At 46.1% G+C, this 25,113-nt stretch overlaps 1 protein-coding gene across 1 annotated transcript in view; it reads right to left on the bottom strand.

Moving 5' to 3' along the window:
• Positions 1 to 22,998, bottom strand: part of LOC111159779 (protein arginine methyltransferase 8) — a 110,375-nt gene extending 87,377 nt beyond the window's left edge. The window contains exon 1 of the mRNA XM_022522382.1: positions 22,610 to 22,998. Within this exon, the coding sequence (XP_022378090.1) occupies positions 22,610 to 22,684 (75 nt within the window). The 5' untranslated portion in view covers positions 22,685 to 22,998. The remainder of the gene's footprint in view (positions 1 to 22,609) is intronic.
• Between the last annotated feature and the right edge of the window lie 2,115 nt (positions 22,999 to 25,113).

Here is a 25,113-nt window from a genome sequence, read left to right as displayed (position 1 = left end):
TTATGAGCAACTATACACCAGTAAATTTGACAATCTGGAAGAAATGGGTGCATTCCTAGAGACATACAAACCACCAAAACTGATCCAGAAAGAAAGAGAAAACCCGAACAGACCCATAACCAGTAGGAGTTTGAAGCAGTCATCAAAAATCTCCCAACAAACAAGAGCCCAGGGCCAAACGGCTTCCCAGAGGAATTCTACCAAACATTTAAAGAAGAATTAATACTTATTCTCCTGAAACTGTTCCAAAAAATAGAAATGGAAGGAAAACTTCCAAACTCATTTTATGAGGCCAGCATTACCTTGATCCCAAAACCAGACAAAGACCCCATCAAATAGGAAAATTACAGACCAATATCCTTGATGAACATGGATGCAAAAATTCTCACCGAAATACTAGCTAATAGGATCCAAAAGTAATTAAAAGGATTATTCACCACAACCAAGTGGGATTTATTCCAGGGCTGCAGGTTTGGTTCAACATCTGCAAATCAATCAATGTGATACAATACGTTAATAAAAGAAAGAACAAGAACCATATGACACTCTCAGGAGATGCTGAAAAAGCATTTGACAAAGTACAGCATCCTTTCTTGATCAAAACTCTTCACAGTGTGGGGATAGAGGGTACACACCTCAATATCATCAAAGCCATCTATGAAAAACCCACAGCAAATATCATTCTGAATGGAGAAAAACTGAGAGCTTTTCCCCTAAGGTCAGGAACACGGCGGGGATGTCCATTATCACCATTGCTATTCAACATAGTACTAGAACTCCTAGCCTCAGCAACCAGACAACAAAAGGAAATAAAAGGCATCTGAATCAGCAAAGAAGAAGTCAAACTCTCACTCTTTGCAGATGATATGATACTTTATGTGGAAAATCCACAAGACTCCATTCCAAAACTACTAGAACTCATACAGGAATTCAGTAAAGTGTCAGGATATAAAATCAATGCACAGAAATCAGTTGCATTTCTATGCACCAATAGCAAGACAGAAGAAAGAGTAATTAAGGAATCAATCCCGTTTACGATTGCACACAAAACCCAAAATAAGATACCTAGGAATAAACCTAGCCAAAGAGGCAAAGACTCTGTACTCAGAAAACTACTAAGTACTCATGAAAGAAATTGAGAAAGAAATGGAAAAATGTTCCATGCTCCTAGATTGGAAGAACGAATATTGTGAAAATGTCTATGCTACCTAAAGCAATCTATATGTTTAATGCAATCCCTATCAAAATACCATCAATTTTTTTCAAAGAAATGGAACAAATAATTTTAAAATTTATATGGAACCAGAAAAGACCCCAAATAGCCAGAGGAATGTTGAAAAAGAAAGCCATAGTTGGTAGCATCACAATTCCAGACTTCAAGCTCTACTACAAAGCTGTCATCATCAAAATAGTATGGTACTGGCACAAAAATAGACATATAGATCAATGGAACAGAATAGATATGTAGGGTAGCTCTATTTTCAACTTTTTGAGAAACCTCCATGCTGTTTTCCAGCGTGGCTGCACCATACACTATGGAATACTATACAGCCATCAAACGAAATGAAATCTTGCCATTTGCAATGACATGGATGGAACTAGAGGCTATTATGCTGAGTGAAATAAGTTGATCAGAGAAAGACTGCTATCATATGATCTCCCTGATATGAGGAATTTGAGAGGCAAAGTGGGGGAGTTGGAGGGTATGGAAGGAAAAAATGAAACAAGATGGTATCAGAGGGAGGGAAACCATAAGAGACTCTTAATCTCACAAAACAGAGGGTTGCCAGGGGGAGGGGCATATGGAGAGGGTGGTTGGGTTATGTACATTGGGGAGGGTACGTGCTATGGTGAGTGCTGTGAAGTGTGTAAGCGTGATTCACAGACCTGTATCCCTGGAGCAAATAATACATTTTATGTTAATTTTTAAAAATTAATAAGATAAAAACAAAAAAAAAAGAAGAAGAAAATTGAGAAAAGCAGAACAAAATGTCTTCCTCATTACTAATAAAGTTGAAGCAGGGAAAAGAAATGATGATAGGAAAGAGGACGAGGAAAAGATGAAGAGCCCATTTGCCCAGGGAACACCTATGGGTCCTGGAGTCTGGGATGGTAGTATCTAGAAGGAAAGAAATGCCATGTGCTGAAGTTGAAGTAGGAAGGCACAGAGTCCAACTGACATCCCCTCAGTGTTCTGAGTTCAAACTTTTATCCCCAAATTTTGCATCCCCTTCATACCTATAAGGACCTGCAACCTCTCCAACCCCCTTCCACTATTTAGTCTCTGTCGGCCTGGACTTCATTCTACTCCTTGTACACCTGAAACTTGCCTCCACCTGGGAACTTTGCCCCACCTGCTTTGTCCATATATTTGAATGGATTCCCTCATTCACCTCATTTAAGTCTTTATTCAAATATCACTTTTGCAGAGTGGCCTCTCCAGGTTACCCAATCTGCAAACCACCTCATCACAGTCTATCCCCTTCCCTGCTTCATTTTTTTTCAGAACTTTTATTAGTACCTGATAATAGATATTGTTTATGTCTGTCTTCCCTGTGCAATGAAAGCTCTATAAATACAGGCACCATCAGGTGCTACTGTAATCCCGGTTTATAGAACTGTGCCTGACACTGAGTGAGTGTTCATTAAATGTTTGTTGAAGGCATGAATGAATGAGTAAATAAATTAATGAATGATTCCTTTGACAAAGTGTCTGGAGGAGCTATGCAAAGAAAAGTGCTGAATAGCCATGATAGAGAGTTGGAAGTCAGTCCTGGAGGCCCACTCTCATCCTATACCAGGCAGCTCCATCCCAGAGAGCCCCCAGGGCACATTTTGCCACCTGTCCATGCTTGACTCTGGCCCCACTCTGGGCTGGCTCTCAGATGTTTCCCCACATGAATGTCCTGTTCTGCCCTGCTTTATCTCAAAGGAGGTCGAGCACTCCAGAGCCCAGGAAAACTGGGTTAGCTGTTAGCAAACACTTTGTTCATGAGGCCTAAGCAGAAGCTAGTGCTACCAGAGTCCTTACAGATAGAGTCCAAATTTGTTACCAAGAGTTAGAGCTCTCTACTCTCTGCCATGATCTGAACCTTTTCTCCTCCTTAGGTTCCTCCTCCAGAGATGCTCCAGTCCTACTGCCCTTCTATGTGTTCCCGATACATTGTGCCCAGGCCTCCTGGCCTTGGTACCTGCTATTCCTCTGCCTAAAATCACCAGCTCCTCCCTGTCTACTACCACATACCTGTCCAACCCACTCCTGGCAACTCCAGTAATCCTTCAAGGAAACTCAGATATCATTCCGTATAGCAAGTCTTCTTTGATCACCTTCCCCACCACATAAACTCCCTCCTTAAAAAAAATGGTCACAGAACATGCAATCTGCCTGTCAGAGAAAGATAAATTTCTGCAGAATGATAGGTCCTCAATGCTTCACAAGATTCCTTTTAAGGGCATCTTTTTAAGGTTACTAATCAGAGGGTCCTAAGATCTCTTATTAAGAGTCATGGGATTGGGGCACCTGAGTGGTTCTGTCAGTTAAGCATCTGACTTCAGCTCAAGTCTTGAACTCAAGTCTTGAGATTGAGGCCGCTGGTGAGCTCCCCACTAGAGGGGAGTCTGCTTCTCCTTCTTTCTCTCCCTCTGTCCCTCCCCTCACTCATGATCTCTCTGCCTCTCTCTCACACATAAATAAATTAAATTTTAAAAAATGGATCATGGGATTTCCCCCTCCACGAAGCCCTAGTCCCTTTCACTGGTGAATGTCATGAAATTCTTATCCTACACAACAGCAAGATAAGGGAGGGGAAGACTTAGCCTTCATCTCTGTATAAAAGAAAGCCTATGGTTTTGCTGTGCTAAGAAATGTTAAGGAACAGAGGGAACTGAAGCATACAGCCTTCAGGGGGCATGACTTTGCTTCTCTTTTTCCTGTGTTGCAGTTCTTAGCAAATGGTGAAGTCTTATTTTAAATACAAGTCTTGTCCTTTTTCAAACCCCAACAGCACCCTTCCTTTTCTTTTTCTTTTAAAGATTTTACTCATTTATTTGTCAGAGAAAGAGGGAGAAAGAGAGAACAAGCAGGGGGAGCAACAGGCAGAGGGAGAGGCAGGATCCTCACTGAGTAGGGAGCCCAATGCAGGACTCAATCTCAGGATCCTGGGATCATGACCCGATCCAAAGACAGATGCTTTAACTGACTGAGCCACCCAGGAGTCCCCAACAGCACCCTTCTATAGATGCTCCCTTGGCACCCCTCCCTCAGTCTCCACAATACCCTTGTAATAGCTGGTATCTTATCTGACTCTCCTACTAAAGCATAAATACCTCAAAAGCAAGGACTGTTTCTTACTTGGTTGCATTCCCAAGGCTTATCATAATGCATGACATGGGGCTGGCACATAGTTTATTCTCAGTAAATGCTTTTTGAAGGAGCAACTAATTAAATGGAAAAATGGATGAATGGGTGGACAAACATTCCCAGTAGAGAAGACCAAGGCTCAGGGTTTGTGTGGCTTCCCCCCAGGTCCCTGATGTCAGCAAATGGCAGAAGTCAGGGCTTCCATGCCATGAGAGTTGGCGGTAGGCAGGATTTCCAAGTCCAGTTTCCCCTTCCATTCTCTTGGCGTCTTCCCAGATGGCTGGAACCCATATGTGACCTCAAACCCATTTGGGCTTAACTTTGACACACAAACCAGGTCTGCTTTTCTGATTTCACTCAAAACAGGTGAGCGTGTAGCAATCCTGATCAGCACTCACCACCACGAACAATACAAGAGCTACCATGTTAACTAGAAACAATGCTAAGTGCATGTTCATTATTTTCACTTGATCTTTACACCAATCTTTTGAAGAAAGAATATATAACTCTTATTTCAAGGTCATTGCATTAGAAATTGAAAGAACATAGAACCAAGCCTAGAGGATCCTGCATCCCAAATTTTAACATAGACTTAGGAGAGACAGTCAAGATCCTCAGCTATAGGGCCAACGATGACAGCCCCTGCCCAAAACATTTCCCATTCAAAGTCATCCACTTAGGGCCAACAGCTCTTATTTCTGGTCCCAGGTTGCCACCAACTCACTGTGCATCTTTCAGTCAGTCTTTACCCTCCCTGGCCTTGGATTCCCACCTATAGAAAGAGAAGTGACTAGATTCAATACAGTAGAGCCTAGGGATCTAAAAGCCATGTCCAAGGGGACCAAGCTGGGGACATGAACCAGTGGAGTGATGACACCCACCACAGGTAAGCAAGGGACTATGGCAGGGAGAGGATGGGCACCTTCTCTAAGAGGTGGCCAGTATCCCATGACATTATCTTCTGATCATAAATATCTTGATTTTTAAATGCTTGTCTCTATGAGGCCAAATGAAACAAATTATGCACAGGTTTGGTTCATGTCTTCCCATTATTTTTCACTGTTGTGTTCTCAGCTAGAGAGCTGAGGCCTGGATAAAGGAGAAGGTCAGTGAAAGACAAAAACAGAACAAATAGGTACACAGCCGTGAGAAACCAACCATGAGGGAAACCTGAGCTTCTGGCTGATCAGAATAACCAAAATACAGAAGATAGAAACTGCCAAAACCAAGGGCAAGGCATGGTATTTAAGGTAACGTAGGATAGGCTGGAGAATGGAAGTTGGCTGTGCTAATTTAGCCATGTAAGTCTCAGTGGGTACAGAAAAAGTGAATTGCTCTCAAAGAAAGTGATGAGTGTTTAGATGTGCAGATACAGTGTAGAGCAGTGGTTCTCAAACGTGAGTGCATCAGAATCACCTGAAGAATAGATTGCAAGACCCACCCTTAGAGTCTCTGATTCAGTAGGTCTGAGGTAGGGTTGAGAATTTGTATTTCTAACAAGTCCCCTGATGATGCTGATTTGGTTGGTCCAGGGACCACATTGGTAACCAGTGACAATTTGGGTTCTGGTATATGACTGTTTATATTTGGAACCAGGCCCACCATGTAATAGCTATGTGACCCTGGGAAATTTATTAAGCTTTTCTGTGTCTCAATTCCTTCCTTTATAAATTGGGGACATTATTAGTAGCTATTCAAAAGATCATTGAAGAATTAAATTCAATAGTCCATGTAAAGAGCTTTGAAATGTGCTTAGAACATAGTAAGTACTCAATGAATGTCATCAAGGATTTCCGTTTGTAAAAGTAGCTCAGTAGAAGCTACAGTGGCAGTACACTGGGACTGGCAACACAGGAGCTCCATGATGACCTCTAGCTATGAGGAGGCAACAGGAGAGAAGTTACTGGAAGCCAGAGATGGTGATGGCTATATGGAGTAGGCTACATGAAAACTTCAGTTCTCAGAAAGAGTAGACAGTGACCCCATAGGGAAGGAGCTGGAAGAATAACTACTCTGACTTCACTCCCCTCCCTTCTCTGATCTGCTGATGCTCCCCTCTAGTGGAACTCTACCAGCCAGAGTCCTGGGGGAGTGGGGAAAGGGAGTCTGTTGATACAGTCCAATATAATTCAGTCTTTCAGGGCACAAATCAGGGTGAAAAGGATGAGAGCAAACTGGAGGAACAAATGTAAGATACCAACACACTTAGAAAAGAGCCTCCAGATATCTTTGGTCTATACCTGACCTTGAAGCAGGTTGACCCCTAATCCAACTCATATTGGTGACCTCCAGTGAAAGAGTTAATGCATTCAGTCCACATCCTGCAGCCTAAAATGCCAACCACACCCCAATATCAATCTCATCACTGGCATTCCTGGAGAAGTGAGCCAGAAGATCCTGGTTCAAGACCTAGCCAGGGCTCTGACACTGAGCTGTCTAGGCACCTAGTATGGAGAAAACTGAACTCCTTGGCTTTCTGTAGGGGTAATAGACCAACTTTCAATAAGCAGAAAAGATAAGATGAATTTAGCAGAGATTGGAAAATAAACACAGTAACCTGACACATAGCACCATCCATGCCTCGAGCCTGGCTATGGCCCTGAAGCCGACTCTGACCTTGACAAATCGCCTCTACTCAGAACCACCCCATCTGAAAGAGTCACTCTCATTCCTGCCCTCTTTTCCACCTGGCTCCTCCTTATTCTTCAGATGTGGTGCCTGGAAAAGAATTCCAAGATGTGCTAAGTCACCCTAGATTCTTTGGATCTTAGAGCAATACCTGATATAATAGTGATTATTCATTATCTGAAATTGGGTAGCATGAACTACTGCAAAACAATATACTGTAAGGAATGGATCTGTTGAAGTGATGGACTGAATTAAAATAGTTGCTACTAAATATTTTCTTAAGACTGGTAACTTTTGGTGCTTTCTTTACTCATATCCTGGTTCTCATCTCCAGAAACCTTGAGAGGGACTGAGGTGATGCACTTTCCTGACACCGGTGGGAAATGACCTGGAAAAGGCAAGTAGCCAACTCTCCAAAAAGATCCAGGCACAACAAGGTATAGAAGATATCACAGAGAGTTTACCATGGATAGAGAAGATACTATGTACAAGTATAGAGCACAATTATATTAACTAAAACCTGTAGTTGGGAAAGTTGAATTAACAGATAGAGACCTGAAAGCAACCTCAATGAGTCATGAAGTTCTGTTCCCTGGCTACAGGTAAAATGTTATTAACTCAGCCCAAATAGCCTAAGGGACTTCTTAGGGTCACCCAGACAGCTACTCAACCTAAATGTAAAATCCTTACTCAATAGGCACAAACTAGATTTGGTTTACGAGTCAGAGCTCTGACAAAAGGCTCCCAGATTCCCCAGGAATAAAGCCCATTCTGTCACAAGGAAAAGAGGAAGAAAGAGGGCATGGAAATTCACATTAGAACTTTCTGAGAGAATTGGGTGATGCTGGGGGTATTGAACAATGTTGCATGTAAGGAAATACCTGGTTACTTCCTTATGGCTTCAACCACTTGTCCAGGGGCACACTGTTGTAATCTTTGGTCTTCTCCCTCCTAAAGGATAATGCTACATGGTAAATGCAGAGCAAACTGAGAACTTCGAACTCCCTGATTCTTTATTTTGCAGTACTCTCAGGGTCAATGACAGCCTCAGAAAAGAACTGTCCCATAGCAAGCAAGCTGCAGAGCCTGGGCTATCACCAGGTCTCCCAAATCCCTTAGACCTCATCCTAAAATTATTTAATACCCAACCTTCAGCACCAATGCCAAATGAGATAGAGAATCCCTGATGTTAACTCACAAAGGCAACCAGCTTCAGAACAATCACCCTGCTTTGCTCCTCTGAGTAGGCAATCTCTACCCATAACTCATTCACTCACTCATTCATTCATTCAGCGAACATCACTGAGTCCTTCCACGGCCTCGGCATTGTGCTTTGGTGTAGCCAAAGGACTGGCAAGGAGCAAGAGCAGAAGCTGGGAAGAAGGAAGCCAGTTACAGTGGCTCAGATAAGACACAATGCCTTAGATCAGGCAATAGGGATAAGGAAAAGGAGATGTTAAAGTAGAATTAAAAGTAGAGTTAAAAGGATTTTGTTATATATCATCTGGGATTAGGGTAGGGGAGGTGAGAATAAGAGAAGCCTCTGGTATGATTCCAGATTTCTGACTAGAATGAAGAAGAGAATGGAAATGCCTTCATGAAGACAGGCACACATGGGGAGACACAGATGAGCAAGTTCAGAGGAAACATAAGCTCATTTTGGGTCATGTTGAAATTGAAGTGCCTGCAAAACCCTGAGAAAGAGAAATCCAGCCAAGGTCTGGACATCACAAGGCGTGGAAGAGGGACAGTAAGCTGGAAAAAGGATCACTAAGAGGTGAAAGGGAAAAGAATCCACATGAGAGATTGGGAGAAAAATCAGAAATGTGGGAGAGGCAGGAGAAAGTAGGGCTTCAGACACCAAAGAGGAGAGGCTATCAAGAAAAACACAACTACCAACAGTGTCTAATGTCATAGATTGATCACGTGCAATGAGAATCCATAACATTTGGTAATAGGGGAAGCGGGTCTCCAAGGTTGGTGGTGAGGTCACATCAGAAGAGCGTAACATAGGATCAGCCCTTCCCCAGGCCCTCAGTATGAAGCTCAGCTTCTTGCTCCAGCCAGGGTACACCAAGGAGTATGACATCCTGGCTAGGGCTTGTATCTGGGAGATAAGCCAGGTCCCAGCACTTTAGAAATGATGGTCTTGCACTGCACACTGGGGAAGATAAAGAAGTATGGCTTCAAAAAATCTGAAACTCAAATCTTCCCTTTTTTTTTTTCCCCTTTTAGCCCTGGACACATTCAGAACAGGCTAGACCTGTGACACCAGTAAGTTTATGCTCAGCTGCCTGGTTGAGTGGGTATTAAAGAACTGCTCCCAGAGCCTGGATTCTCTCCAACATCCAGGCCCACAGAGCCCAGAACCAAGAAGCTGAGGTTGTCTCCCCCTGCCACCTGAATGATAAGCCCTTCATCTTCTCTCCTGCCTGAAAAAGAAAGAGCCATTACTCTTAGAAGCCTAGAAGCCATGCCTGGGAAATGAGAGAGAACAGAGCAGACTGAGCCAGCAGGTGGAAAACAAAAACGAAGGCAGAGGTTTCTGGAGGAAGATTCACTCTTTCCCAGATAAGTAGTTGCCTGAAAGCTCTATCCTGACACCGTTTGTTCAAATCAGGACCCTAAAAAAGGTCTGCTCCTCACCAGGCCAAAGTCCAGATTGACAGCATCTTTTTGCTTTTCCTCAAACCTCCACTTTCTATGCCATTTGCCACCGAGGGGGAAAACATCTCCCATTTTGCACAGCACGAATTTAGCACACGTGGGCATGTCTGGAAGGGGAAGCCATGTGGAGGATGGCGATGAGCTTGTCTCCAACTCCACTGACAACTCAATAAGGGGAAATTGGCATGAGGCTGCTCTGGGAGGCACTTGAGATAGCAAGTGAATCACAACAAAGTTTGAGTCTTGCACAATACCTCCTCCCTTTCCCAAATGGCCTTACTCCCTTTGTCTCATTTAGTTCAAAGGCACCCCTATCAAGTAGGATAGATTAGGATCAACTCATCCATTTTTCATTTGGTAGCTGAGAGTTGTAGAAGACAGATGACAAAAGAGTCAGGATCATGGGTTCTGCCTGTTTTTGTTCTCAACTCCTTCTGTACTACCTACTATGAGCTGAGGGCCTGAGGAACTGGAGCAAATAATCAAGGCAAGTTGAGGCAGTCCCTCCTTAGTCTTAGGACAGCGCCTGATTGTCTTGACGAGATTAAGTAGAGTACACTGCAGGTGTGGGGGAGTGGATTTCAAGAACTCTGAGACTGTGGATCTTTGATGCTGGAGTAGAGCTGGAAGAAGAAAAGGAGGTGGGTGCAGGCCTGGTAGAGCTTCAGCAAAGCCTCCAAGAGAAGCCACCAGATCTGATTTTGTGGCTAAAGTCCTAGGACCCTGCAGTACTGGCAGCTCAAGACATTGATAATGGTTTTCTCTACATCTTAGAATATGGAGCATCTTGTTTTTAACCTCATAAACACAGGAATGAATAGCAGTGCTGGACCAATATAACCCTGAACAAAGGAGCCTGGGCAAAGCTAGGGGCAGGAGTCATGTTCACTCTACAGAGCAGCTGAGCCCTAGAGCAGGAGGCTGCAGTTAGGAGCCAGAGCCTCAGGGTAGTTCAGAATCCCTTATCTGAGGACATACACCACTAGGTCTCCTTTCACATCAGCCTGTGAGGCTGGGAATAAATATATTGTCGATCCAAACCCCCAAACTCTTCTGCCTCAAAGTTTTCAGGGGAGGCTCCATGGTCTCTCTGCTGCATCTTGCCACTGCTAAAGTACAGGGAATTCCCAATCACCCAGGCAAAATCCTGACCCTCACCCTTTCTGGAGCAGACACCTTGACTGTTCAGGAGGATATTAAACTTACATCCTTGTTTATTCAAAAATCTCCTCTTAGCCAGTTTGCCTTGACTATAAACCTTCTTCCTACAATTCTAGCTTTGTTCATCAGCAACTCTTTCTACACTACTGGGACATCTAAATGGGACGCTTAACTACAGCATGCTTTGGGTCAGGAGGATTTCTTGTTATAGGGGATCCTATGTGACATAGTTGAGACCAGTGTGTTAGGAAGGGACCAATAGATATCCATTTAAATAATAGCATCCATAGAACATTTTCAATACAGGAGAGGTGTATATAGCAATGATCATTCATTGATTTTTCAATGATCATTGATTGAAATTGATTGAATGACCATTGATGATCATTGATTGAATTGATCATTCAATGGTTTTAAACCTTTAATAGGTCTAGACACTGTAGTGGGCGCTGGGATTCAATGGTGAACAGCAGAGACTTCCTACTCTCACAAAATTTATGGGGGCTTATAGACAAGGAAATCAGCAAGTATAGTGTGATATGTGCCATGACAAGGAATGCACAGGTACTATGGGATCAAGTGGGCGGCAGAACTAAGCCAGACTTGGATAAGGGGGTAGTATCAAGGAAGGCTTCCAGGAAGTGGTGCTGTCTAAGCAAAGACCTGAAGGAAGGGTGGTAGGTACCCAGAGAATTAGAGGGAAGAAGTTGAGCATAGCTGGAGCGGGCAGAAAGGACTTATAAGAAATGAAGGAAAGGAAAATGGAAAAGGGCTCAGGGGCATGACTCATAGAGCTCTATGAGCTATGCTAAGGAGGGGACCTTTCTCCTAATAATAAGGGAAAAGTCACTGAAGGGGGTTAAAGAGGAGAGAAGTAGAATCAGATTTCCACATTAGAACACACATTCATTCTGCTGGGAGAATAAATCTACGCAAGGAAAGGGAGGGTGTGGGGACAGTGTCCAGGATGTCACTGTGGAGATCCAGGCAAGAGACGGGGGGCCATGAACCAGGATTACAAAAGTGGAACCAGAAATGGGAGGACAAGTTCAGGACAAAGAGACAAACCTGTGGGATCTAGAATCATCACTCATTGTGGGAAAAGGGTGATAGGAGAGTCAGGGCTTACGATGGGTGAATGGACACCGAGCAGGATGAGGATTAGCGGGAAGGGAGGCAGGCAGGGTCGTGGAGGGAATGCTATCCCTCAGGAAAGCCTGTGAGACACCCAAGTGGGGATGTCCTATAGGCAGTCAGCTATGTGGGTCCAAGCTCAGAGGAGAGATCTAGGCTGCAGCTTGGAGTCCGGGAATCATCAGCATATAAACTAGTAATGAAGCCAAGAGAGGGGATAAGATGGCCTAGGTGGGTAGTAAGAAAAGAAGGTGACTCAGAACCCAGCCCAGAGGAAAACCACAGCACCTGAGTTGCATAATCAATGTTACCCATCAGCAAAGTCAGGGCTGCATAACCTTCCTGACCCTGCAAGTCAGATCTGTCTCTGTAAGACTCTCCGTCAGATTCCCACACTCAGCCTCACCCCAGCATGGGTCCCACATATGACACACTCCCCCATTTGTCTCATCAGATCCTGGGTCAGGCTCAGAAGCTCCAGGCTAGTAATTAAATGTGTACCTTACTTATCTCCTACTACAGATTGCAAACCACATAGGATAAGTATGTAAGCGTACAGGCATGTGCTCCTGCATGATAAGACCTCCAGACTTAGGTGTACACAAACATCCCTGCCTAGAGACACCCACACACCCTCCAGTCTGGATTAGGTCATTTATAGCCACTCAGCTGAATGTTAGAACGGACTGTTCCCACTTTGAACTACAGATTTCCCCCTAAAAACAAAACAAAACCTGGGCAGATAAACATTTATAACAGGAGGGGGAAAAAAGAAAACATTTGTTGAGATTCTTCTTTATATCTTACTCCATGATCAGATTTAATCCTCATGGCTAACCGTAAAATGGGTTTTAGAATCCCAAAGGGATGAAGATGAGAACTCAAGTCTGACTCCAAAAAGCTCCCCTATCCCAGCCTGGAACAACTTTAATTCTGGAAAAGGGGGAGGAGAAAGAGATTCTAACAAAAAGAAGCTGGTGTGGTATATGTGTGATATGCAGGTTTGTTACCTTTATTCACTCTATAAATATTCATCATTATCCTACTATGTACCTGGACGCAAGAGCTGACCAAATGTGCATAAGTAGAGAACATTCCTTAATTAGGATCCTGTCTACACTTCTGATGGGCTGTAATCATTTTTGTGGGACTGTCTGATGGAGCCTCCTTAGAGAGCAGCTGTCACAACTGCTTGTCAGGGACAAATGAAGTCCTTGAATTTAAGGCGTCTATGGGAATTGTAGCCTTTCATTTTCCAGCAGGCCCAGCCTTCAAAGGCCACCACTGTACTTTACTTCTCTAACAAGAGATTACGTTTCACAATAGAGCTACAAATAGGGCCCTAATTGATGAATTTGCTAATGGCCCTTCCCTTTATAGTGGCATTAGCCTGGTTCTCTTTAAGCTGAACCTCCCTCGGGTCAGGCCTCACACACAGGGAATATATTCTACTAGATTTATGGCAAAGAGGACAGGGAGTTTAACTCACTCATTAACCATCTGATTTGTCACATGAGCCTGGGCAATATCTCTATCCTCTCTCTTCCTTTCTCCTGTGCCTCAGTTTCTCTCAGTAGGAACATGGGGGAAAGTTATTGATCAATCCAGTAATCAAGAAGGAATTGCTCTCTTCCTAGCAGCAAGTCTTACAAAGGGCACAGACAAGTCTGAGGTATTGGGCCTTCCCTCAGAAGGTCTACAACCAAGCATGATTGAAACTCTCTCCTCTCCCATTTCTCTCACATTTGTAGGTACTCAGTGAGGTTTCCATCTCATTCTTTAAATGTTGCCAAACACCTGCTTCCGAGAGCTGGGAGTAGGGTAGGCCAGACTGTGGGTCACAGAGAACCTCGTCCCTCCTGTGACTGAAACACTTCACATGGAGGCTAGTGGTCCCTGAGCCCTAGGGGGCTAAAGAGCCTTGTCTTCATGGCTCCTGCTGAATTGGTAATTCAGAGATTGAGTAATTTGAATCAAAGATGCCCTTCCTTGACTGTTCTGCTCTAGCTCTGCCAAAACTGGCTCTATCATATCAGTGGTAAAGGCCCTTTATCCATCTACCCCCCTTCTGGGATAGCACTGGATAAGCCCAGATTACAAATAATAGCTTATTTTTCTTGAGCATTTACCATGTGCCAGCTTTATGTGAAATAATTTGTTTAATCCCCATAATAACTCAACAGGATAAAGTGCTATCACCATCATAGGTGATGAAGCTAAGGCACAGACAATGATGGTAACTTGCGCAGGCTGGTAAGCTGAGATCCCACCCCAGGCCTACCCAGTCCCAGGGGCTGCATGCTTCACTTCTCACCTCCAGTGAGAAGTCAGCAGCCCACATGGTTTAACTGGAAGGTACCAAGAAAATCCTTATCCCTCCTGCCCTCCAGAATTTCCCCTCAAAGAAACTAGTAATGGCTCGCAGTTCTACCTCTGAAATAATTCCTTTGGCAATGACAAAGCGAACCTACTAGGAGGCTGAGGCGATCTAATACATGGAGCCTGTTACAGAATGAGGGGCTCCAATTCACCATAGGTCCTTTCTGGAATATGCATAGAAGTGTATCAGCTCCTTCCCAAATCCCCCAAAGCTTTCAGCAAGTGGGAGCTGGTGTGGGGCAAAGACGAGAATAAGCTCAAAGTTGGGGATGTGGATTAAAAACAGGAGAGAGACCCGAGTCAACAGCAAAGCACATTCCAGTTCTGAGAATACCTCACCTTGGTTACTTTCTAGCTCTGTAATCAACCACTGCAAGTTCCCACTTCTTTAACTGCAAAATAGGAATAGAAAGAGCTGCATTGTAATCTTCTTGTGTAAATTAAATAAAGTGATGCTTAAAAGCACTTAACACTGTGCCCAACCCACAATATGGACGTTAAAATGGCAGCTCTTGTTATAATTATTTCTATTCCGTAATGGAGGAAGACCCAGTCGAGACACTGAGAAGCCAGTGGGCAAGGTGGACAGGAGTGAGTGAGCAGGAGGAAAGGGACTTGAAAGAGAGAAACTACCTTCATCAACTTTGCAACGATTCTCAGGCCGAAATATGTATTCATTCAGTCATTCGTCTTCATTTTCAACTCAGACCTAATACATGTGGACCCTGTGTCAGAGGATGTGAGTTGAACCAAGTTGAATCAAGTCCCCCTCCCCCAAAATGTGAAGTCCTAACCCCTGCACCAAGAATATGAATCTATCTGGGAGTAAGTTCTTTGCAGACGTAATCAAGTTCAGACGAGATCATACTAGATTAGGTTGGGCTCTAATCCAGTATGACTGGTGTGCTTATAAAGAGGCAGAAATGCAGACACACACCGACATGGGGAAGAAGGCCATGTGAAGATGAAGGCAGAGATTGCAGCAATGTGTTGACACGCCAAAAAATATCAAGCATATCTGGCAGCAGCTAGAAGTTAGGAAAGAAGTGAGAAGCAAATTCCCCCTAAGAACCTCCAGAAGATACCAACCCTACTGACACCTGGACTTCAGAACTGTGAGAAAATGAATTACTGTTGTTTTAGGCTAGCCAGTTTGCTATCCTTTCTTACAGCATCCCTAGAAAACAAACATAGGTGATAAAACCACAAAGAGACATTTAAAGCCCAAAGTTCCTGTTCTGAAGTCTTTGCTATTCTTTTCACCCCACCCCCCCCCAAAAGAGGCATACTGTGTTAGACAAGAGTTTCTCCCCTAGCCCACTACAAGGACTCTAGGCATAAGGATATCTTATATGAGTAGGCGGTGTGGAACGAGGATTGTCCCAGCCACAAGTCATATCAGGTCCCTGCCACCCACAGGGCATAGCACTGGTGACTGTGAAAAGGAGGATGGCAGGGTGGTGGGGGAGGCAGGGAAAGAAAGCCTAGAAAAAGGAAAGTGGAACTGATGTCTTGTTTTCCTTTTTTTCCAAATCCACCATTCTTCATTTCTCCTCTTAATTTCTCCATTCTTTCTCTTCATATTTTAAGTTTCTACTCTGTTCCTCTGATGCCTTCATAACCTGGTAGACTGGAAAAAAGCACGGGTCTTGGTGGCTAGAAGAGTTTGAATCCCGGTTCCATCACTTACTACTTGTAGGATCTTGGGCAAGTAACACTAACCGTCTATGCTTTGGCTTCTTAATCTGTACAATGGGGATAATATGTAACTCATAATGTCATGTATGTATGTCTGACATACACTATATTCTGCATGTGTGTATGTATGTAATGTGTGATGTCATACACTGAACATGATGATATTGGCCAAAGCATTTTCAATGTCATTTGGAAAGGACCGCAATCTCATTATACACAGTTCCTAGATTATATGTATAGAAACTCCGGTTTTTGATATTACATGTCAGGACATACTACAAAATTAGCACAAAAAATAAGAACAATAAATCAGATGCTACATTTAAAGGACCAAAGGCAATGAATAAATGCCAATGTATAAATGGCATTGACCTAGCTGTAAACATGGTCTCAACATCAGCACTGACAATCTCTGTGATATTGGGGAAGATTTTCCATCTCTTGGTTTAAATGATTTGAGTTTCCATCCAGCTCTAAGATTTTATGACTTAATGAAAAGCTGTTTGCTCTTATAAAATTACACTTTTAAAAGAGCTCTTTACTTACGGGTCACCCATTACAAATCTGGGGAAAGCTGTGATGCTTGAGGGAATTCTAATAACAAGTGAAGTAGAAAAGCCATCTGACGTGTGAACTATCCAATGGGCTGGATAACAGGAAAGGCAAGTCTTCACAAACAACCCTCTCCATCACAGGTGGTTATTCATAGGAGAAGGCTAATGTCAGAATATCAGAGACACGGGGGGCTGAAACACCTTGGAACAATAGCCAGTAGTGAGGGTGAGACAGTCCTAACACAGGCCCCAAATGCAAAGGCAACCAGACAGTTTTTATCTCCTTTTGGAATAATATAAACAAGAGTGACTGGGTTTATAATAGAAGAGACTGAACTCCACTTCTGGGAGAACTTCCCACCAGGATACAAAATACGTAAGATGGAGAAATCACCTTCTCCTGAGCTTTTCAGTGAGAGACCAAGCAACCAGCTTGGTGTCCTGGGTTAAGTAAGTATGTTCAGCAGTGAGAGTGTGGACAGAGTGACCTTTTGGAGGTCCCTGTCTGCCGGTGTTCTCTCCGTGCTTTCACTAAGTCATTTCACAATGGTGCAATCGTAAGTACAGTCACACAACAGTCCGGCTTCCAGTTACCTTGGCAGTTCACACGTTGTCATGCTGCCCACTTTTCCCCTGCTGGCACAGTAGACTCCAAGGTGTAAGCACACTGTTTTTATAGATTTTTGCACGTTCCACACTGGTATGTGATAATCACTTTGCATTGCAGTTAGCAAAGAAGAGGAAATGAAACCCACTCCTGAACTGGAGATGAGAATGTTGTGTTTCACCCTTCTTGACAGCCAAAAGCCAATTTAGGACTCTGAAAAGCCGAATTTCCTGGGGGGGGTGGGGGAGGGGGAAGTGTGGGTATCTTCTTAATTCTCCTGAGCTCACTTAAGGATTGAAATTGGTGTTTGCTGAGGGAGGAAACATCGATGTGGATTATCATTTATGGATCATTTCAGCTGGAGAAATAAGGAAGTGGGAGAGTTCATCCGGTTTGCACTTTTTCAGCAAGACTCCTAAAAGCTAGCAGGGTAATAATCATAAACATTTATTGAGCACTCACCATATTCTAAACCCTTTGCATGAATTAACTCATTTAATCATCACAACAATTTTATGAGGCCCAGAGAGATTAAGTTATACTCAACCTAACACCACATCTACTGAGTTCTGAGCTGGATTTTAAGTCAAGCAGTCTGACTCTAGAGCTGAGATAGTTAGCTCCCATGCTCTTTGGAAAGAGACATGGATGCAGACCATCCTCAAAGAAGTGGGCCTGTATCCTGATATCTTTTGTTCTCTTCCTCCTCAACTCACTGACCTTCACACTATAGAACCACACCCTTCAGCTGAAAAGAACTTCCAGAGGAGAGGAATCCATTAGCCACAGCCACCAACATACACCATGTCAGAAGTCAGCTCAGTGCTCCCTACAACTCATAGAGCAGCACTCACTGGTACCCTAACCCTATTGTCCCCTTGTAAGATTTTCCCCAACCCATAATTATTCTTTCTCCCTGGGTCAGTAAGTCAATAGAACATTAAAAAAAAAAAAAGTCTTCAAAATGATTCCTTTGCTAAAACTCTCTTCTCACCCCTGGGGGCTCTCCTCTGAGGTGCTAAAACCCCAATCAGGGGGTCATCACCATAAATAATGCATCAGGCTTTCACCAAGAATCAGCAAAGCAAGCAGCAGCTCAGAAAAGTCCATTATTCCCCCATGGTTCATAATTGGGCATTGTGATTCATCAATTTATCTGCTATTCAGATGAACACCCCATAGTAAGAGTCAGTCATTACAGAATGTTGAATAGGTACATGAATATCCAAAAGGTACCCATGTTTCGAGTTGCTACAGCAACTTGATTCCCAGAATCTTTACTCATTTCGAGTTTTAAATGTCCACAATTGAGCAGAAGTGCAGCAAAGGGGTAGGAGATAGAAAGCCCAATTTTCAGAAAGTCACGAGTAACTAAAACCCAGAAGGCTCATGAGCTTGCTTGTGCATAATCATAAGAATCAGTTTAGTCAATATTTATCACCATTTATTATTTACTGTGTGTCAGGCACAGTGTTAGGAACAGCGTATACCAAAAAAAAAAAAAAAAAAGTTCATTATCTAACTGAAGAAATAGACATATAAATAGCCAATCAGCTTACAATGGGAAAAATGAGACATGTGGTAAGACCACAGAAGAAGGAGAATGAGTACTTACTCCCCATGAGGGGAGATCCCAGAAGGTTGCCCAGAGGAAATGACCTTTGAGTTGAGTGTTGCCAGTTAAGGAAGACTTTTTTTTTTTTTTTCTCCAGAGAAGAAGGGGAAAGGGCAGCCCAGGCAGAGGGACCAGTACACACAAAAGCATTTGGGCAGGAAGTGGTCTATTCAGCGAATTGCACTGGGGAGATATTAAAGGACTTTGTACGCTATTCTAGGGAAACTGGGCTTTATCTTGTATACTGTATGCAGTAGGACAACATGGCAAGTTTTTAAAGAGATGTGTGATCCTGAGCATATTTGTGCTTCTGAGTGATAATGGGGTGGGTTTAGAGAAGAGGACCTGTGGCTGATACACTACTGCTGTGGTAAAGGCAAAAGTGCAGATGACGGGCCTTGGGCACTGATAGTGAGCTGAATAAAACAGTAGAAGGGAACAGTCAGACTAGAGGTTTGCAGACCTTTCAGAAGGCCATGTCAGAAAGTTTCTGATGATGTGTAGGGAGCAGAGGTGATAAGACCTTTAGCTGAGGAGGAGAAACATATCAAGGAACCTGATAAAGCGTCGTAAATGGATCTAACACTGCTTTGTGTATACCCTGTGCCAGGGGCTGTCAGAGCATTTCCTTAGTCTGTACCATAAGGGGAACCCGTGGGGGGACTGAAGTCAAAGTAGTTAAAGAGTGTACCCAGAACACACTGTGCCCACCAAGCCCGCGCCCTTGATGTTCCCACTGCCCCAGCCCTGAACTTCACTTAATGAGGGAGGCTTTGCTCACAATATAAGTAGCTTTATTCTTTATTCTTCACTTTCTCCCTCCTCTCCCACTGCCTATCTTTACCTTGTGAAAAAAAATGCTTTCTCTCATCGTCCTTGCCTACCCCCAACATTGCATCTCTCCCTTCCAAAGTATCTCTGTCCTCCCCACTCCTCACCCACTCCATTCACACATGCCATCTTTTTTAAAGTAGCAAGTGTAGGGCAAAGGGCAATGAGTCAGAAGTGACAGCAGTCTGTGTCCCAGGGCTGTCCTGGCCCATCAGGTGACTCTCAGAGACTGCTTGACCTCCCAGCCCCCGTGTCCTCATTTATAATATGCAGACATGAAATGAATACTAACCTTTGCTTACCTCACAGGATTATTGTAAGAGGAAAGGAGATAAAGTGCTTGCAAACAACACTAACAAAAGGCAGGAAAATGCACTACAGAATTATCCGAATTATTGGGCACTGTGGTCCACCAGACTGTGAGCTCCTTATGGGCCAGGACCTGGTTGGCTTCATCTTTCATTCTAAAGTACCTATTATTCCTAGTACAGTGTCTGATAAAGACGTTGAATTGGCAACAAGGACCACCACCATCAGCAGCATTCCCTGGGCGCACACACGTGCGTGCGCGCACACACACACACACACACAGGTGTCCTTGCCTCTCTCTCTCTCTCTCTCTCTCTCTCTCTCTCACCATAATGCAGGCAAACCCATAATACCTCCACTTTTGGAAATACTGCTCTAGTCTTGGTGTATTCCAAAAACAGCCAGTTCCTGGAGGAAAACCAAGTGATTGTCACGCGCCAGGATGCCTCCACTGGGCACGTTTGACCAAGTCTGAATCCTCTCCTTCTCAAGGGAAGTTGCTAAGAACTGAACCCCCAGACTCACTCCTCTCCAAAGAGCCCCAGCTGGGTCTCTCCCTCCCCACCCCCACCTTTGTGCCAGGCATGCAACGTGTTTTAATTTTTTTTTTCCTCCCAGGAACTCGGCCGCCTCTACTGCTGTTTTCATTGATGCCTTGAGCAGAGCTGGCATGTGCAACTGCTGAGAAGGGGGAGCTTGGAGCCGCGGGGGAAGCAAGTAAAAATAGCCTGGCGCACATCGCTCTGCCTGCTCTGGACGCCTTTAACCCTGGCCAAGGTGGGGAGCTCAGCAGCCGCTACTGCACACTGCGGAATCTGGCAGGGGTCTGCACCCCAGACCAAGCGCAACAGCCGGGGTGCGGGGGCTTAGAGACCCGTGAAAACTTTTTTTTTTTTAGAAACCGAGATGGGGGAGGGAAGAGCAGGAGAAAGCTGTTCCAGCCACCTGGCTGCAGGGACTGTTACGTGCCCACTGGTCCAACACTTTACAGAAGTGCAGCCTTGACTCTGAGCTATTTTTAGCAACCTCTTCCGAGGGTGGGCGATCAGAGGGAGGAGTGCAAGGGGATTGGTAAGGCTAACTCTCAGCTGTGAGCCTAGGCGTCTTTGCTGGCTGGGAAGAGGAAGTGTCCGGGGGATGGTAGGCATGCTGGCTTTGCCCTAACTCAAGGAGACAGCGTTAGCTACTGAATGCCCTACTGTTTTCAAGCCCCACAGCGTGTTTGTTTTTCGAAATCAACAATTGCCAGATGCATGCTGCTTCTAGCCTCTCAGAGAACGGGGATTGCAAAAGCTTTGTTGCCTATGCTGTGGGGTAAGGGTTAGCTGCAGTTAAGACCTTACTGAAGAAGATCGGAAGGGTCTCTGCACCTATTTGCATTCCAGCAAGACAGAGGGACAATCCCCGCGCCACACCTCCATCCCCGCCCCACGCTGCATATGGGTAACCATATGTGAAATGTACGGCAGCCCCACCAGACACCCGGCTATTAATAGAGCCCGGGAGTTTGCTCTCTTGTCTTTTTCCTGCCACCGAGTAAGGGATGATCTTCACACACATACCCCACTCCGCCCCCACCTCGGCGCACCGTTTCTCCAGGAAGGTAAGGGGGCTGCCCACGCTGATCCCCTTCGTGACTACAGGTGCCTAGAGCCGACGGACTAGTCCAGTTGTATCGACAGCAGGGTCAGTGCGAGGCTAGGCAACATAGCCTCCAGTCTCGGGACGCAAAACCCAGCAGGGCTCTTAGAGGCTCACGGCCAACTCGAGAGCAGAGAAAGGGCAGCTATTAGGCTGCCGAAGGCGGGGGGCAAGAACGCAATTTGCGGAGCCAGAGCGACCTCTTCCAAAGCTGCTGCGGGACCAGAGGCTGCAGACCCATTTGTCGCTGCAGCCTGCGGCGCGGAGCCCCCACCCAGCGCGGGCTCGGCTGCGGCAGGAGCGGGCGCTGTCCCTGGTTCTGAAGGTGGCAGCGGCCAGTGCTCCCTACCCGGGTTTAGCGCCCGCGAGGCGGCTCAAACGTTCGAGGACTGCAGACCTCTCCCGGGCCCGGATCTGGGCGCGAGGGTCTGTTGGTGGTGCCCAGGTCCCACCACCGGCGCGGTTTGCCCCCCACCACCCCCCAACGGCCCGGAGCTCTCCCGCGGTGCTGCGGGGACCGAGAGCTGGGGACTGACACGAGCTTGAAGGGTAAAGCTGAGGCAGCGTCTGGAGATGTTGTCAAGGCACTGCAGGGAGCAAACGTGGCCCCAGGATCACCCATCCCAGCTTTGCACAAAGCCGGGACTCTGGACCCCTAATGCAGCCCAGAGGAGAGGGCAGGGGAGCGCTGCTGCCCAGGGTTTGGGACTTGGGGAAAGAGAAGCGAGCAGCGGGTGGCAGGAGAGGGAGATGGGGTGAGAGCGACTCTTTTGCATTTTCAAGAGGGAGGGGACCTGAGACATGCACTGTCTTTCCCTCAACACACACACACACACACACACACACACACACACACACACACACGGCCGGCAGAAGCAAGCGGGATGGAGCCGGGGAAAGTTTGGCACTAGGTGCAGAGCAGCGGCGGCGGCGGCGGCAGCGGCGGTAGCGACAGCGGCGGCGGCGCGGTGGTCCGGGGTGGGCTGACGGGGTCGCCTAGAGCCCGGGCCCTCTCGCCTCCTTACCTCGGTGTTCTCGGCAGCGTTCTCCGCCATTTTCCTCCTTAGGAGCAGGCAGCGGGAGGAGTGTTTCATGCCCATAAGAGCCAGCAAGGGTTTGGTGATACAGAGATAGTAGAGAAAGAGAGAGCTGGTGTAGCTTTAAAAGAGAGAGAGAGAGAGAGAGAGAATGGGAGGAAAAAAAAAAAAAAAACCCAACCCAGCCCCTCTGCTGGAGCGTCAGCCTATACAATCAACTACGGTTGAGTCTTTTCTGCAGTCTCCACTTTGTTTTATTTTCCTCCCTTCTCATCTGCTTCGGATTCCTTCACACAGTTTCAAGTTCTTCTCGCGCACCCGACCCCCTCCCCGCCCCTCTCCACCCGCGCTGCGGGCTAAGCTGGAGGGAGGCAGCCCCGAAGGCTCCGCGGTAGCGGCGGCGTCTCCTCTCCCCGCTGATCTCAAAGTCCGGCCGGCCGGAGGCAGCCACCAACTCCTCTCAACTTCTGCAGATCGGCTGGGCGAAGCAACACGCTTCCTGCGCGTCTCTCCTAGGGGCTGAGCCGGGTGAGTGGGGGCGGGGTAGGAGGTTCGGTAGAGCGGGCGGCGGCTGGGCGCAGACCGAGGGCCCCCAGCGCCCCCAGGCCCGCCGCCTCCCCCCACCCCGGCTCCAGGGGTCTCTTGGCCGCCTCCACTCCCGGGCGCTGTGGACAACTTGAGCGAGGGCAAGGGCCGTGCGGACGCTGCAGGGGCACGCGGGAGGCTCGGAGAAAGCAGGCGCCGGAGCTGGGCTCTTGCAGGTTCTTAGACCCGGGTGTTCGTCCTCCCACCGAGGACCAGCTCTGGGCAAGATTGGGCCATAGTTACCTCGCCCCCACCCCACCCCACCCCCAACTCCCCAGCTCCTCCGTCAGTTCTGGGTTCCTTCCTTGGCGAATTATGGTTTCGGGAGCGAAGGGGTGGGTGTCTGGGTGAGGAAGGGTCTTTAACTCCTTCAACTCTAGGACTAAGTGTGTGATCATCTCTCCTTTTCTCCCACTGACCCTGTCCAGGCACTCAGAGCTCCAAGCCTCTGTCAGGCTGAGAGGTTGGGCCAGAGGTTCAGCCAGAGGTGGTTTGGGAAAGACGGTAGGAGAAAGTCAAATGGATGAGCCTGCAGTCCTGTTCCCCCTACCTCAGTCTTCCCTAGCAGCCCCCTGCCCACACATTTCTCTTTTCCCTCTTCACTCCTCCCCCATCGTCACCAGATTTTGAAGTCCCTTTTATGGGAGAGAGGGAGGATGTCACATACCCATTAGGATTCTCTTGATCCTTTTTTAAGGGAGTTTGGGCGGCAGCAGGGGGTGTGAATTTTTATACAATGCATTCTTGTCTTCACTTTGAGAGCTTCTTTTTCTCTGTCTTACTGGCCATCTGTCAGGCGGGTGGGAAATAGAACAAGGGAGAGGCACTCTGTCTCTCCCTTTGCAACAGGCCAGTCAGGCTGGACTTCTTCAAAGACAGCTGCACTTTCAAGCTTTCAACCCACAAGTCAAGGACAGGAACCTGAAAGAAGCTCCTGAGCCCCCTAGCTCTCTTCACTTCAACCCTGTACTTACATAGGGAGATCAGTCCCGCATGCATGCCCTATTTGTTTTTATCATCACCTTTGACAGCCAGGAAATGGGAGCCTGGTTGTCCTCAACTAACCTCAGAGTCCATTGAAGAAATGGGCCAGAATCTAAAGATGCCTCCATCACCTGATCCTAGGGGAAAGAGAGGATTCATTGCAATAAGTGGAGGAGGGAGAGAAGTGGGAGTGGAGAGGAAAAAGAGTGACGAGACAATGGGCAATAGGCTTGAGTTAATGGGCTCCTGGGAGTGTGGGGTGTGTGTGTGTGTGTGTGTGTGTGTGTGTGTGTGTGTTGTAGAAGGAGTGAATATAAATGAAAGATGAGCCTAACTCCTTAACCTTTTCCTTTCTCAGACCACAGACCTTGACTAGCGTTGGGGTGAATGAGCAGAATCTTTTGCAACATGTGGTCATCCTCTTTCCCGTTCACATCCTGCCAACAGGCAGAAAGTTACAGGGGGATGAATGTGATGAATCTGAAGAATGACTTTTACCCTCTTGAACCCAAATTTCTCTTAGCATCTTTCTCAGAAACAAAAGATTGAGACATCTCATCCCCTACCAAGAGAGCCTCGGTATTCATACAATTAATGAAAATCAGAAAGGAAAGGTCCTCACGGCATTTCGTCCTCTCATTTTATAAATAATGACCCGGAGATCAGAGAAAGGACGACATTTGTCCATGTTCCTTTGGTCAGCTGAGGGAACATCTGAGAGCAGCTCCCCAGCTTCTTGACTTTCGGTACACCACTCTCCCCCCCACCCCACCCCACACTGTTTCTGCCTGTGCAGTGCATCCATTCTGTGACTAACCAGGGAGGAGGGGAGCTGAGACAAGCTCCCACCGAAATAGGCTGCTGCCTGTGCGTGATTGTGTTGCTATGAGAACCTCAGTGGGTGTGTTTCCTCCGTTCTCTGT

This window comes from Enhydra lutris, unplaced genomic scaffold (genome assembly GCF_002288905.1).
Source record: "Enhydra lutris kenyoni isolate GAN:26980312 unplaced genomic scaffold, ASM228890v2 scaffoldscaffold69, whole genome shotgun sequence".
NCBI lineage: Eukaryota > Metazoa > Chordata > Mammalia > Carnivora > Mustelidae > Enhydra > Enhydra lutris.
The sequence above is the reverse complement of the archived record's forward strand: the minus strand, read 5'-3'. Positions and strand labels throughout refer to the sequence as shown.